The sequence below is a fragment of the Sinocyclocheilus anshuiensis genome, unplaced genomic scaffold, assembly GCF_001515605.1.
Source record: "Sinocyclocheilus anshuiensis isolate Anshui unplaced genomic scaffold, SAMN03320099.WGS_v1.1 scaffold1214, whole genome shotgun sequence".
Classification (NCBI taxonomy): Eukaryota; Metazoa; Chordata; class Actinopteri; order Cypriniformes; family Cyprinidae; genus Sinocyclocheilus; species Sinocyclocheilus anshuiensis.
Window position 1 is genome coordinate 49,938 of NW_015555777.1, and position 14,204 is coordinate 64,141.

The 14,204-nt window shown below is 37.4% G+C and overlaps 1 protein-coding gene across 1 annotated transcript in view; it reads right to left on the reverse strand.

Moving 5' to 3' along the window:
* Positions 1-14,204, reverse strand: part of aopep (aminopeptidase O (putative)) — a 106,511-nt gene that overhangs the window by 19,265 nt on the left and 73,042 nt on the right. The window contains exons 14-15 of the mRNA XM_016468482.1: positions 11,478-11,594; positions 308-394 (exon numbers count right to left, since the gene is read on the reverse strand). Of these exons, the coding sequence (XP_016323968.1) occupies positions 308-394; positions 11,478-11,594 (204 nt within the window). The remainder of the gene's footprint in view (positions 1-307; positions 395-11,477; positions 11,595-14,204) is intronic.

A 14,204-nucleotide genomic window follows, 5' to 3' on the forward strand; every position in this document is an offset into this window, starting at 1 on the left:
TTTAATATATATATATATATATATATATATATATATACACACATTATTGTTTTATTAATGATATAAATATATTTATATCAAGTAAATATGTATTATTATCATTTTCTATTTTAATAATTTTTCACCAAGCTCTGTGCACTGTATTCTGGGATTGACTTTTCTATGAAGGATGCATGTAATGCTGTCTTTGGCAAAAGTCATATATCAAAAGACAGAAATTAAAATAACTTCTGAAATGTGTCCTGAACATGCCTTAAAAGGCTGCTCATTGGGTTTTGGAACAGAGCACTGAGAACAACTCATGTACCTGGTCATGGATCAGAAACTGCTCAACGTCTCGGTATGCCGCTGTGTGTTTGTGCTTGACCGCAAGTTCACACCAGCGATGTTTCACCTAATAAGAAAGAGGCAGATAGAAAGGGATTAAACAAGATGAAAGCAGCTCAACAGCTCCCTAATAACACTGAGCTCACGGGACGTCACCACCTGCGGGAATCACACGCATATGGGGAAATCTGGGAAAGCACATGACTCTGTGGTTTTGTTATTGGTGTGTTTTATGTTGAGGCAAGCGCGTGTAAGTGGAGGTGTGTGCTCTGTTTATGTTCGATGTTCTCTCTCTCATGTATAAATGGAGGCTGTGTTAGAGCAGCAGAGCGGAGAGATCACAGACTGGCTCTGTCTCTCCCTCGTTCTCATTCCTCTTCTTGTTCTCTGCTGTCATTCAACTCTTCCTTCACAGTGACCTAACAACAGCAGCGCTGAGCACGGCCCAAAACCTGACCTCATACACGCCTGGGAGATCTCATTACACTTCTCTTTCTCTGCCACACTGAAAAATATTTAAAGGAATACAATTTAATTTCTCAGTACAAGCTCAATCAGCAGCATTTGTGGCATAATATTGATTATAATAAAAATAATCTCAACTTGTTCCTTGTTTTCTTAAAAAAAAAAAAAACGAGGTTACAGTGAGACACAATGGTAGTGAATAGGGGCACGTTTTGTAGGTTTGTGTGAAGCTTACAATTTTATAAAAGTACTTTAATTGTTATGTAAATGTGTAAGTTGTTTAAATCATAAATTCAAAGTTGTATTGGTGTTTTGTCATGCCAACAATGTAAAAAAAGTAGAAGTCTGTCACAGTTAATCGATCTGAGTACTTGATTTACAATTTAAAAAAAAGTTTTACCCCAAAATTTTGTGGGCTCCATCGTTTATATTGAAATATCGCACCCTCTGCAGGCTAATTTCATCCACATAATTATTTTTATAGTCAGTATTACATGTAATGACATAAAATTAATAAGAATATAAAATATGATGACTCATTTGGGTGATGTTAATGCATATTTTAATGCATATATGTCTCTTTTGCAGTATAGAACAGGCTGATGTGCATGCATATACTATTACCTTGCGTATTATAAAAGAATTGTTCAATAAAATCAAGGATTACTTCTTTTTAAACCAATTATTAGTTACAAAAAATGTCAGATAACTCGATTAATCATCAAAATCAAACGATTAATCACTTATCAAAATAATCAATCATTTACAAAAAAGGTTAAGTGATTTCTTTCACACTAAAATCATGTTAGTTTACATGTTAATGTTTTTAGATTGTCCCCATTCACTCCCATTGTAAGTGAATCACTAAGGCCGCGTGTCCACCAACGCGTATTTTTTAAATTGTTTTCAATGGGAGCACCACGTTTTTTAAAACGCCAGGAGTGTGCTAAGCGCTGAGTGTCTTTTTCACGCTTTTATCAACTTCGGGTAAAACGCAGCGCTCATCACTGTCACTTTTTAGTCAGCTAACCAATCACAGTAGAGGAGGGGTGGGATTAATACTGACCAACCACCACACCCTGCTTTTACTACGACTGAACAACAATGGAGGAGAAGTTAATATTCCTTGTCTCTGAGTATTTACCTCTTTACCAGATGAAATTGCAGGACTACCTTAATATTGTTTTAAAAAATAATGCTACATAATGAAACATTTCATTCGCAATGCTGTGCTGCAGAAGCACTCTCAAGTGCTCACAGCTGGGCGTTTTCAGCAGAGCGTTTGGCATTTTCAGCTGGCTAAAATTGCTTTGGTGAACAGGCGACCTAAGCCAGTTTTTTAAGAAAATGAGGGACAAGTTGAAATGATTTTTGTGGTAATTAACATTATGCCATAAATGCTTTTGATTTTGCTTAAGTGAATCACTGGATTCAGAGGTTGGACATGATGGTTCTGCATCATAATAGGGATATTAGTGATTTTAAGTGAAATCTGTCGTTCCCATTTCATCTCTTTACGCCTCTCTTTGGCTCCCCCACACGCAGCAGGGGTTTAATTGAAGCTGAATGGGTGGGAGCTCACAGGGCCTGAAGGTGGCAGGCAGTTTAATGATTAATGAAGTAAGATTGTGTGAGTCTGTGTACAAGTGTGTGAGAATGTTTGCTTTAAGACAAGGTGTGAAGTGACTCAGGAAAACAACAGGAAGCAGTGGCACCGCAAAGAGCCTTCCAGTCACAAATCACTGTCTATTTAAGCGACACATTCAAATGTCACCGCGCTTACGAGGAATGAAGTTTTCTCCTTCTCTCCCGCCAACACCATCAAGTCAAGTCAAGTCAAGTCTGCTTTATTGTCAATTCTTCCACATGTACAGCACATACACACAGAGAATTGAAATTGCTTTACTCTCAGACCCTTGGTGCATACAGATAACACTAACAGTAGAACATAAATACAGATATACAGATTAAGTATAAAATACAACTATACAAATATACAAATAAGGTAAAATGTAAAAAAATATATAAAAAAATATATATAAAGCAGCACACGGCACATGGCAGATAGAGTGCAAACCAGTGAAGTAAACAACAGTGCAGATATAATGATTTGTAGTGCAAAAAGAGCTTATTTACACTGATTAAAGTGACTGTGTGTTTTGTCTCATCTCTGTTGCTAATGAGACCCACTACAGTCGTGTCATCACCAACACCCCTCTGTACTCACCTGCCCAAAAACCTTATCATTTCAGCTGATCGCTGTTGTGTTCTTTTGTTCTTTCCCTTTCACATGTCAGATGTTATGTCATGCATTTTTAATCAATTGCTTTTCATGCAAAAGTGTGCTCAAACATGATTTCTGTCTCCACTGTTCAGTCAGTTTCACTTCACATATCAGTACAGGTCCAAAATTAACACCTGCCAAGTGCTAAGTTCAAGAAAATGTACCATTATACCACTATACAGTGGCGGAACTAGAGTTTTATACATGGGGTGGCCAAGGCTAATTCTGGGGGTCCATAGACCATGACAGAAAATCAGTGTCTTACCCCAACCTGGCATAAAAAAGCATGAATAAATCCAACTAGTTAAACATACCATAACTTCAAATGTTAGGCTGATGATACACGGGGCAACTTTTTGATCAATTTTGCCAGGCTACTTTTTTTGAGCAAAGTTGCTTGGGCACTTTCCCATTGAGAATAGGTAACAAATTTCTATCTGGATAATTTAGATCTGTCGTGGCCCTGTGTCTCACCTGGTTGCCCGTTGATGCAACATTGCTCAAAAAGTTGCCCTGTGTATCACCAGCTTTAAATTATTTCTCTTATTTAACCAGTGGTTGGAGCAAAAGATCTAACATTACCTTGTAGGCTACAATTAATTTTGTAAATGTCGTTCAGGAAACCTAAAACTTCAACTTACTTCAAACAGGGCTGCCAACTTTTGAGTTCAGCCTGGAGTGAGAATTATTCAGGAATAATAAACAAGCTTGTGATGATTTTTTCTAAACTAAACTATACAGGGAACCCTGTTGAGGTTAAAAGTAACAACTGATTTGTATACAAGTATTAGGCCTATACCATTTGTTTTATAATAACGTTATATCTTTACATGATTAATTATAATAAAAAAAGAGCAATTATATGAGTAAATATATAAAAAACGTAATTTTTGCAAAATTCTCCTCTCTAGTGTACATTTTTCTCGCTAGTTTATAGACACTGAATGGATTTTCTGCAGTTATGTGACAATGTTTTATAGCTGCTGTCCTAACGCCATTGAAACACTCATTGAGTGATTACATGAGACACTATACATTAAGTTGTAGTGTATCTTTCAACATGGATCGGATGTGCATTCAATGTTTAGGCTATTTTATGCTATTTAAGCACTGAACTGAGGCAATGTGGGAGCGCATGTGAACCGTCATGCCAATAAAGCTGTATTTATCTTTTGAAATTCCTAATAAACGAACAAAATTTGAATGCTGAGGCTTTGTTTCCTATTATCAAAAGTGACCTGCTCTGTCGTGTCGGTTAGTGTTGGGTCGTTCTTGAACGATTCGTTCACTTTAATGTGACTCGGGAAGAGCGAGTCGTCTCGGGGAGTGATTTGTTCAGTCGCGCATGTGCAACATCCTATAGGTTCTGTACTGGAATTAGTCAACTAGTTCACCTGTTTCGAGTCTTCGGGTTTTTCGAGTCATTCGTTCATCACGTGACAGCCCCATAAGTTTAACCAATGCAGTCTGAGCCGGAAAGAGAATTGATTAGTTCATCTCTCGAGTCTTCGGGTTTGAGTCGTTCGTTCATCACGTGACAGACCCATGAGACTTAGTAATAATAACCAACTCTTTATTACCTTTGTTACAACATTGAGTGCTATGGAAAAAAAACATAATGACAGAAATTCACACATTTATAAACTGTAAGAAGTAAAAAGTTACAATTTGAGACCAGAAACGCATCACGTAACTGTAAGAGTAAATAATAATTATAATAATGATGATAATAATAATAATAACCATGCACCCGTTTGTAAGGAAGCTGGTAAATTAACTAATTTCTCTATCCAATGCTGTCACGTCACGTGACAAAAGAACGAATGATTCAAAAGACTCGAGAAGGTCCGAGTTGGTAAAATGATCCGAACTTCCCATCACTAGTGTCTGTCAGCTCGTTGTCTGTGTCCTCTCTGCTCTGCGATGTTTTTCACTCCGTAAGAAAATGAACATGTGGCGCGAGAGCGCGTACGTGAGAGGCTGGAAATGGGACAAGACGAACCGCGATGCGGAACACCAGATGTGTTGCATCCTTGAGTTCAAGGCTAAAATAAACGCTTCTTTCAGTCCGATTAAACAAAGAAAATGAAATAGTAGCATATAAATTACTGGGGTGGCCGATCAGATGTCCTCTGGTTCCGCCACTGCCTCTATATGAGTCTATGCGGGAACATATTCATAGATGAGAAATCTATGTGGTAACATATTCCTGTTGGTAAACCAGCAAAGTGAATTAATGAGGAAAAATATTTTCACCAACTGACTGGCTTGACTTATACTTAATGCAGTTGTAATAAAGAAAAGTCAGCTTTTAGTAAAATAAAATAAAAGTTATTTGTAATATCTGATGCAAAATAAATATGTATATACATACCAAACATTTTTCCCTTGACACAAAAATGTTGCTATTTATTTGTAGTGGAAATGTTGGCAGGCAGGTACAAATCTGAACTACTGGTTGGTTGGGCTTTGTGAACTTGTGAAAGACAAACAAAGAACATACTTTGAACAAAACCCTTTCCCGTCAGGGTCACAGAACCGCCCGGAGCCCACAGAAGCCACAGTGACGACAGCCACATACTAGAGAAAACACACACAGAATCGCAGGCCTAGTGTGCGTCTGTCTAGACACAAACAGCAAGCAACCTGTGTGTATGGGAGAAAGGTTGCTCTTGCCTGGGGTGTGGTAATAGTAGAGTTAATGATAACACTGATCTAAACTCCCACAACAGGAAGACATTTTGTTCAGCCAGACAGCCTGACCTACATTAACCTAACCCGAGGACACTAGAATCCAATAAACTTAATACGCACAAGGCATCAGGTAGCTCACTCATTAAAACTGACGGGAAGAGGAAGGATTTAAGAGGAACTGTAGGTGGTGAATGTGAGAGAAAATTGCGCGAATGATGATCTGATGGCTTAAAGGAATAGTTCATCCAATTACTAACATTTCAGTCTGTTTCTTGCACAAAACTTTAAACCCAGCATGTGAACAGTATGGAAATCAGCATATTAAAATGATTTCTGAAGGATCATTTGACACTGAATACTGGAGTAATGGCTGCTGAAAATCAGCTTTTCCATTACAATAATAAATTATAATTTAAAAGAGAAAACAGTTATTCTGTAATAATATTACTGTTCTACAGTTTTTTTTATTAAATAAATGTAGACTTGGGAGAGCATAGGAGCCTTTTTTGAAAAACACAGATACAATTTTTAAACATTAGTATATATATTCAATTACAGGTATTTTCGTTAACTTCTCAAATCTGACGGCTTCTTAGAGCTTGTAGCCTGATGGGATAGCAAAATGTCCACTGGTTGCACCTTTCAGAATTTCAGCAGATGCAGTGCATCATCCAGATATTTTTTATTAACTGCTTTTTGCATGCTGTGTCAAAGGAAAGTACATATAACCGGACATAAGAGATTATATGGAAAAGAGCAGCTTGAGCATTCTGTAAAATCATACAAATTTCAAAAGACATCAGGGTTAATAGATAATGGTTAATAGGGTGCACTGCTCCTTTAAATCAAGATCATGCCTGATTACTATTGGCTGACCCCTGTGTTCCCACAGCAGACTGAAGCAACATGCCTTGAGCATCAGTGATTACACTCTGCATCTGTGGGAGCGTTTCTGTGTGCATGTACACGTATGCTTGCAGTAATAAATTGTGGAATGTCCCGTGTAATTACTGCGTCTCTAGAGAGGGGGAGAGAGAGACGCAGGCAGGCACACTGCAGCTGCCCTGCCTCAGGGGTCTCCCCAGGAATGCAGCTCAATTCTGATCCCCTCTGCAGCTGCCAGGTCTATACGTGGCACAGGGGAGGGCACAACGGCACACATGCACGTAATTTCAATTACGAAAACCCGTAACCATGCATGCACAAGCTTATATCATGCACAAGCTAATATCCCAATACGTGCCTTTAAAACAAGTAGGTTAAGCCATGTTGGACACATGGTGACATGATACATGCACATTGAGATTGATTTAAAGATACGCCAGCCTTACACGGACTTCCTGATACAGCAGATGGCGGGACTACAGAGGCTCCGTCCAAACCAGATAAATACCTCAGGACATTTATCACCAGTGATGCAATATTAAATAATACGTCAAAGGTGCAACCCTTAAAGGGTTAGTTCACCCAAAAATGAAAATTCTGTCATTAATTACTCACCCTCGTGTTGTTCGAAACCCGTAAGACCTTCGTTCATCTTTGGAACACAATTTGACAGAATTTTCATTTTTGGGTGAACTAACCCTTTAAATGTTGTAAAACTTGCCGTGGGTCACACCGCCTTGGAAACAGATCATTCCAGAAGTTTCTGGGAGTTTAATTACTGTACAATTAAAGTTATTTGGTTAATGTTGATTGTGCTTTCTGGTAGTTTTCATGTAGTGAAATGGTTATTGGGTTTTATGTAGTAGTTACTGGGTCTCATTCATTAATAATTGTGTACAGAAAAAGTTCCCACGCAAAGTTTCCAGGTGCATATTATTCTCACACACATTACTCTCAATCCAATGTTGAGAGACAAGGATTATTCTAAACAAGAGAGGATGTCCCCACAGTAATTAGCATAATACATGCCCAAATCACCATATAAGGGCTTTCTGCACCTGTACAGATGCAAACACATCCTCATAAAGATGAGCTCTCATCTCAGAGCGAAATCTTTTAGTAAAACCTGGGGTGCCATTTTTAAAACCACTTTCAGAATTTATTTTTTATATATATATTTATATTATACGGCACACTATTTCCCTGTTTAATACTGTAAAGCTGCTTTGACACAATCTGCATTGTAAAAAGCGCTATATAAATAATGGTGACTTGACTTGACTATAAAATTGCTTTTAACTTAAAAAAGATCAAAAATGACAGTAAAGACTTTTACATTTTCTGCTAACACTGTAAAATATGTTCTTTTGAATGTTGTTTACTCAAAGAATCCTGAAAAAAAAGTCACGGTTCCCACAAAAATGTTTAGAAATGCAAATGTTGATATCAGCATGTTTGATATCCGAATGATCACATGACACTGACAACTGGAGTAATGGCTGCTGAAAAATCAGCTTTACCATCACATGAATAAATGACATAACAGGAATAAATAAGTGCAACCCGTTTGAAAATGTGTGCATACAGGTTTTATGAACAAAATAATACTTTAGTATATATGCTAATCGAAAAAGTGTTTTATGTCAGTGTTTCATATTGTTCAGATTCCAATAAAATGCTTTTCAGCTGAAAGGGGTGTCATCTGATCTCTAATCAAGCAGCCCATGTTTGGATTCATGTGATTTTGTCCTGGCTGCAGGCACACACAATGCACATCCAGATTTCTGATATGCCTTTTATCAATCGTTCTCTTCCTGGATGATTGTCCGTGTGAACTTTGCGACCGGGCTTTGAGAGTAGCTGTGATACAATGCGTTCAGTGTGCCTGACCGACAGATGGTACTCGCACTCACACGCGCAATACGCGCAATACGCGCAACACACACACACACACACACACACGCACACACACACACACACACACACACACACGAGTCCTCACATGAAACAGCATACCACAAAGCTTAGCCCTCACGCTTTTGCCTGTGCTTGCACGAAATACACGGCACACATGACGCACCAAGTAGTGAGAGGTGCTATTCTCTCCTGATTGGCATGCTTAATCTAAGTGGAATCCATCCCAAATACAGTTCAAACATCTGAAAAACTCCTACGCAGGCTTGTGAAGTACGATATTGTGTAATGGAATGGAGGCTGTACTGAAGGCGTATTAACTAAAACCCGTGTCCTAAATTTGAACCGCTAGTATTCTTCTAAATGCACCATAGTGTTATAATTCATTTAAAGTGATAGTTCAACCAAAAATTTAAAATCTGCCATTAATTACTCACCCTCATGTTGTTCCAAACCCGTAAGACCTTCATTCATCTTTGGAACAAAAATTAAGATATTTTTGAACACGCATCGAAGACTGACATGGAAGAGAAGAAATTGTTGAATAAAGTTATTTTTGCTTTCTTTGCACACAAAAAGTATTCCTGTAGCTTCGTAAAATTAAGGTTGAACCACTGATGTCACATGGACTATTTTAACAATGTCCTAACTATCTTTCTGGGCCTTGAATGTGTCAGTTGCATTGCTGTGTATGGGAGGGTCAGAAAGCTCTCGGATTTCATCAAAAATATCTTAATTTGTGTTCAGAAGATGAACGAAGGTCTTACGGGTTTGGAACAACATGAGGGTGAGTAATTAATGACAGAATTTTCATTTTTGAGTGAACTATCCCTTTAAATATAAACAAAATATTCTCTAAAGCAAACAAAGTGATAGTTTCAGCTGGTTTACTTTAAATACAGCAACTCAAGTCAAACTCAACAAATGAAATTCTGACAGTTTCTAAAGAAAATGTGAAAAAAAGCCCCAAAGAAACAAGTGGTGCTTGCCTGTGCAAAACGACCACAATAAGATGCTGTAGGTGGTTTCCAGGACATCTCTATGCAGTTGCTAAGGTGTTCTGAGTGTTTTTTTAAAGTGCTGTCCAGGTTCAGTCAAAAGATCCCATTCCCAGTTCTCAGTGATATTCTGAGCTCTAGGTATGGCTCAGAAACCTCCATCAAAGTAAGTATACAGGATGTTTCCACCCATTTTACTGCATGCCAGGCGAAAATTATAAGTCTGATGGCTTTACAGAAGTAAATAGCACACATATCTTCAACAAGCCACACACTCAGAGACATAATTCATGTCTGTAGACGAGTCATGACGAGTTGCCTTTGATACTTAGGGTTAGGGGTTTGTTTAAATCCCTAGCCCTTACTGTGAGCAATATTAATGGCCATGTTTGCCTTTGCAAGCACCACTAATTATGAAATATCCAGTGATTAATTTCTTATGTGAGAACAACGCCCAGTCATGACCCACACAGACTGAGTGGCGCCAACCACACCTCTCAACTTTATTGTGACTTTAAAGCAATCTTCATGCAGTGCTAATAATTATGCACAGCTAATAAGGATTTGCATCTATTTTAAAACAGTGTCGGCAGCAATTCACAAAAGAAAAATCAAACACTAAATTGCGACGGTGCTTCAGGATGGTAAAAAATGGCTAGGAGAATTAAATCTGTCTGAAAGAAAAGATGACCGTCGGAGCCTGGGAGCAGCAGCGGAGAAAAGAAGCCAGAGAGCGGGTGGGACGGAGGGAGGAGCATGTGGTAGTAATAACCTGATTTATTTTTAGAGGGCCTTTTGTTTTTCCTGGAAGGTCTTGATGAAAACCTCCCATTGGGCCTCAGTTTGAAACTAACTGTGGTAGTCTGGGACTTACTGTGGTCACCGTTTCATATTATCTTACATCTTTCACGCTGCCAAATAGTGCTTCATTTCAAAAGAACGTTGTGGCAAGTCACTGCTGGCCTGCCAAATTTTGCTCCCAAACAGAAGCTGGCCTCCTCTGAATTGACTTAGAATCACAAAGTGGCCTAATTGGCTGCCGGGACAGTAATTGAATCAGGAGGCAAATACCACAGAGGTTAGCTTTCGGCCCGAAACCCCTGTAAGTCTTAAGAAGAAAAATCACCACAGAATCTGAGAGAAATCAGATAGCTTCTCTCGCGCTCGTCTGATACGGCCAAGCAAGAGGAGGTTTCAGGGAATTCAAGTAGACATGATATTTTCGAAACCTCTCTATCTTAAACAGAATGATGAGATTACTTACAAATAAATGCAAACAACTTATTCAGTGGGGTAAAAGAGTAAATGTCAGTGGTATTGGTGTTACAGTATACAAACTCTAGAATGAGAGCGACATAAAACAATAAGACTGATGGATTGGTGTGGTTTTTCAGCTGTGAACATAAGAGGTGTTGGTGGAGACATGACAAATGAGTTCAGCCTTCCTCTAGTCAATATTTGAAAAGGTGTGGAGAGGAAACAGCAAAAGAAATGAAGGTATTAAGAACACTTTTCCTGTGCAATGTAATGAAAAATAATGATTGTTTTTTTTCAAATAGTTCTTCTTAACTCTCCGCCCCCAAACTCCTAAAAATGGTTACTCATCTCTGCACAGAACAAACCATTTTTCAACATTGAAAAAATTACAAAGAAAGGGATCAGTCTTCAACAACTATGAACTACTAAGACACTAATAGGCAATAATGTGAATGCGCTGAAGCCATAAAACAGATGTTTTTAGTTTCCTGACTGTCTCAACCAAGAATTCAATGTAATTGATGAGACCACAAAATAGTAGACAGTCTCAATAGATGGATAAGCAGTAGTGATGCTGGGAGCAGGTCTGGAGGTGAAGTAAACAGTCCAGTGCAGCGGTGTGGTGTGGAAATATATGTAGGGGTGTTGGTTACCTCAGCATCCTGGGCCTGTAGGTTAAAAGTGGTCTGAAGGAGTCTCAGCGTGGACAGACTCAGCTTTGGTTCCTCTAGAAGAAACTCCAACAGAAGAACCAGCTGCTCTGGACTCAACTGAAACAGAAAAACAAAATGGTTTTGAATAATTTCATACAGTTAAAAACATACGCAGTGGGGTCCAAAATTGAATATACTGTACATATATTATATGAGCAGCAGAGTGAAGACATTTATAATTTTATAAAAGCTTTCTACTTCAAACAAATGTTGTTTTGAACTTTCTATTCATCAAAGAATCCTGAAATAAATGTATCCGGGTTTCCACAAAAATATTAAGCTGTTTTTAGAATTGATAATAAAAAGATATGTTTCTTGAGCACCATGTGACAGTGAAGACTGGAATAATGCCTGCTGAATTCAGCTTTGCCATCACAGGAATAAATTACATTTTTAAATATATTAAAAAAGAAAACAGTAATTTAAAATTGTAATAATATTACTGTTTTTATTGTCTTTTTAATCAAATAAATGCACTCTCGGTAAGAATAAGTGAACTTCCTTTAAAAACATTACAAAAAAAAATCTTCAAACGTACGAACAGTAGTTCATATAGTATATTTATATTTGTATTAAAAAATTATATTTTAACATTGCAAATTACAGTATCGAATAATAATGTAAAAGTGTCAGATTGAACCAAAAAATATACATTTAGAAAGTCCAAACTTATTTGATTAGTGACCTAGAAATAATGTATTATTATTTAATTTTTGTTTTTTTAATTTAGCATCCCAGATTTTCAATGTGGTATTTTTTAAGTTCTTAATTTAATTAAGACATAATCTGACATGTAGACAAAAGCTCAAACAAACCACACCACAAAATTATTTACAGGCTTCAAATACCATCAAAAATACCATCCATGAAGCACGATGGCATTTTCAGAAGGTTGAATAAGACATCAATGCTGTCTTTGAAGACTATCAGAGAGCCGCACAAGAAAAGAGAAGCTCAAGCAATAGCTCGGAGTGGGAAGAGCATTCCAGAGAGGTAGAACGAGAGCGAGAGGAAATAACATATTGTGCATATTAAACCTCCCTCCCTTAAAAGAGCTCCTCTGATAATCTTCAGAATAAGAGGAAAATCACATTTCTCTCTTCTCCAAAAAGCAAAGTCTGCATAATGGTTTCTAGAGTATAGACAGCTAATGGAGGGAAGGAATGCTCTGGGATTTGAGCAATGGAAAGTACATCTTGCAGTATGGAAATCAGGCCTAAACCAATTATTGCATGAAATGGCTATATTTACAGGGGATTATGTTTCTTTTTTAATTCTTAGCCTGCTTACTCTTGTTTTAAGCCATGTTTCAGTCACTAAAACGTAACATTCAAGATGCAAGGAACCGTACAAAGAAACAAGCCACAACAGTCTCGGACAGGTAGAAATGAAAAGCCCCATGTGCCGTACATTGCCATGAGATTATCAAAAAATTGTGCTGCCCTTTGAAAGCAATGACATAAATTGAGTCATCCTCATAACACATGCCGACAAACGTTTATAAAGACACAACGTGAGTCACAGCGAAATAATCAAGAATATCACTGACCTGACAGCATGCTTATATTATTTGCTGGTGCGTGTAAGAAGGAAGACAGAGAAGGAAATTCTGTCCTGCTGCTTTTATCTCAAGTCAAAAATCTGGTTAAAATTTACAATAAAAAAATTTGCAGCTGTGGTTGCCAGAAATTCACTGGAAAATACAGTGATAATGTTCAGGTGTTACAGGATCCATGCCTGCATATTTTATACTTCATAATGATACATATCATTATTGATATAATATTTACTTGAACCAGTAAAATGGGTTTTGTATCTTAAAAATGTCTGATAACGACCATGATAAGTACATAAACACATAATGAATTAAAGAATCAAAAGCATAATAATGACCATAAGACTGAAGGATAAAATAAATATGACACTAAAATAAAACAAAATAAAGCAATAAGCATGAGCTAAACAGCTAAATGTAAAATAAAACACCCGAATGATAATGGAAAGTAAGAAGAAACATGACTATTTAAATAAAACATAACTTAATGTAACTAAATGTGACTCTGGGAAAACAATATTTTACTAAACAATGAAAATATATCTAAAATACTTTCAAATACATTTCACTTGTTTACTAAATATAAGTACATTTGTGTTTTTTTTGTTAAATATAATATATAAACATTATTTTCTATAATAAAATAAGGTTTATACTGTTAAATAAGATAATTGATTATATAAAATACAACCTATACAAATCTAAAACACATTTTCTACAGTCTTTTGTAGAAAAAATTTAATCTAATATCATTTTCACTACTACACGGTAAAGTAACTTAGTTAACCAATGAACAGGTTTTTACTGTAGCATTTCTGCAGAGAGAGCAGACTGATGTGGCTGGAGATGGAGAGAGAAACAGGAAAAGGGAAATGGTGGAGTGAGCGAGGGACACGTAGACAGAAAGTGAGAGAGAGCAGGCAGAAAAAGTGATGAGGTAGGAGATGGGTGGTGGCAGGCCTGCTATTATTACTCCATTATCACATCAGGATGTGTAGAGCAGTGATGCACAGTCTCCTCCCTCCTTCCCTGTCCGGCCAAACCCACACACACACTCACACTCACACTCACACTCACACACACACACACACACACACACACACACACACACA